Source organism: Camelina sativa, chromosome 4, assembly GCF_000633955.1.
Source record: "Camelina sativa cultivar DH55 chromosome 4, Cs, whole genome shotgun sequence".
In the NCBI taxonomy this organism is placed as follows: Eukaryota; Viridiplantae; Streptophyta; class Magnoliopsida; order Brassicales; family Brassicaceae; genus Camelina; species Camelina sativa.
The window spans coordinates 10,960,823-10,961,697 of record NC_025688.1 but is presented as its reverse complement, the minus strand read 5'-3'; the positions used below and the strand labels follow the sequence as shown (position 1 = coordinate 10,961,697).

Here is an 875-nt window from a genome sequence, read left to right as displayed (position 1 = left end):
CTATTGATTTTCACAAGGAATCTCATGGTTCTAAGACTGATAGAGAGTGTCATCACCATGCCAACCAAGAATGTGGCACAGATAAGTTTCAGGTTGACGATCCTAAAGTTTCTTGCAGTCAGTTATCTTCGGGTTTAAAAGGCTGCACTGAAGAAAAAAAATCAAATGCATTTGGTGGAGGTAGATGGGAGGGTATGCTTTGTAGATCAAATAACCCTGAAACTAGTGCATTTAGTGACTCCAGACAGGATTCTTCTGGTACATTTGAATTGCCACTTGATTTTGTTATACACAAATGTCTACTTCAGGAAATACATCTTCAGTATCCTTCTTGATACTTTCATTTGCTATACACATATATATATATATATAGGTTTATAATTTAACATCTGGCTGGCATTTCCTTTCTAGGGATGTTTTTCTCATGATAACATGTCATCTTTCATATATTACTTTTTCCTTAACAGACAAAAGATATAACTTTGTAAGTAAGCTAGCTATCAAGTTGCTCGAAGAAGGATTTGGCTTGCAAGAACATCTGCTAGCTCTACGTAGGTATCATTTTATGGAACTAGCAGATTGGGCAGATGTATTTGTAGTGTCCCTTTGGCATCATGTAAGTCTGCTATTAATCTATTTTCTTGTGATGAGTTTTTTGAACATCTCTAGATGATGCTTATATCTATTTTCTCTCGTTTGGATTCCCAGAAATGGCTTGTTACGGAGCCAGATAAGAAAATTGCCGAAATCCAAGGGTTTCTAGAATCATCTATCCAACGATCATCATGTGAACGAGACACTTGTAAAGACAGGTTATATTTGTACAAAGGACAAGACACACTTCATCTCCCGCCATCAACCATTGGTATTGTCTT

The 875-nt window shown here is 36.6% G+C and overlaps 1 protein-coding gene across 1 annotated transcript in view; it reads left to right on the top strand.

Annotated features, from left to right (window-relative positions):
- Nucleotides 1-875, top strand: part of LOC104783735 (gamma-tubulin complex component 6-like) — a 9,171-nt gene that overhangs the window by 5,395 nt on the left and 2,901 nt on the right. The window contains exons 7-8 of the mRNA XM_010508852.2: nt 1-322; nt 475-616. Coding sequence (XP_010507154.1) covers nt 1-322; nt 475-616 — 464 coding nt within the window. The remainder of the gene's footprint in view (nt 323-474; nt 617-875) is intronic.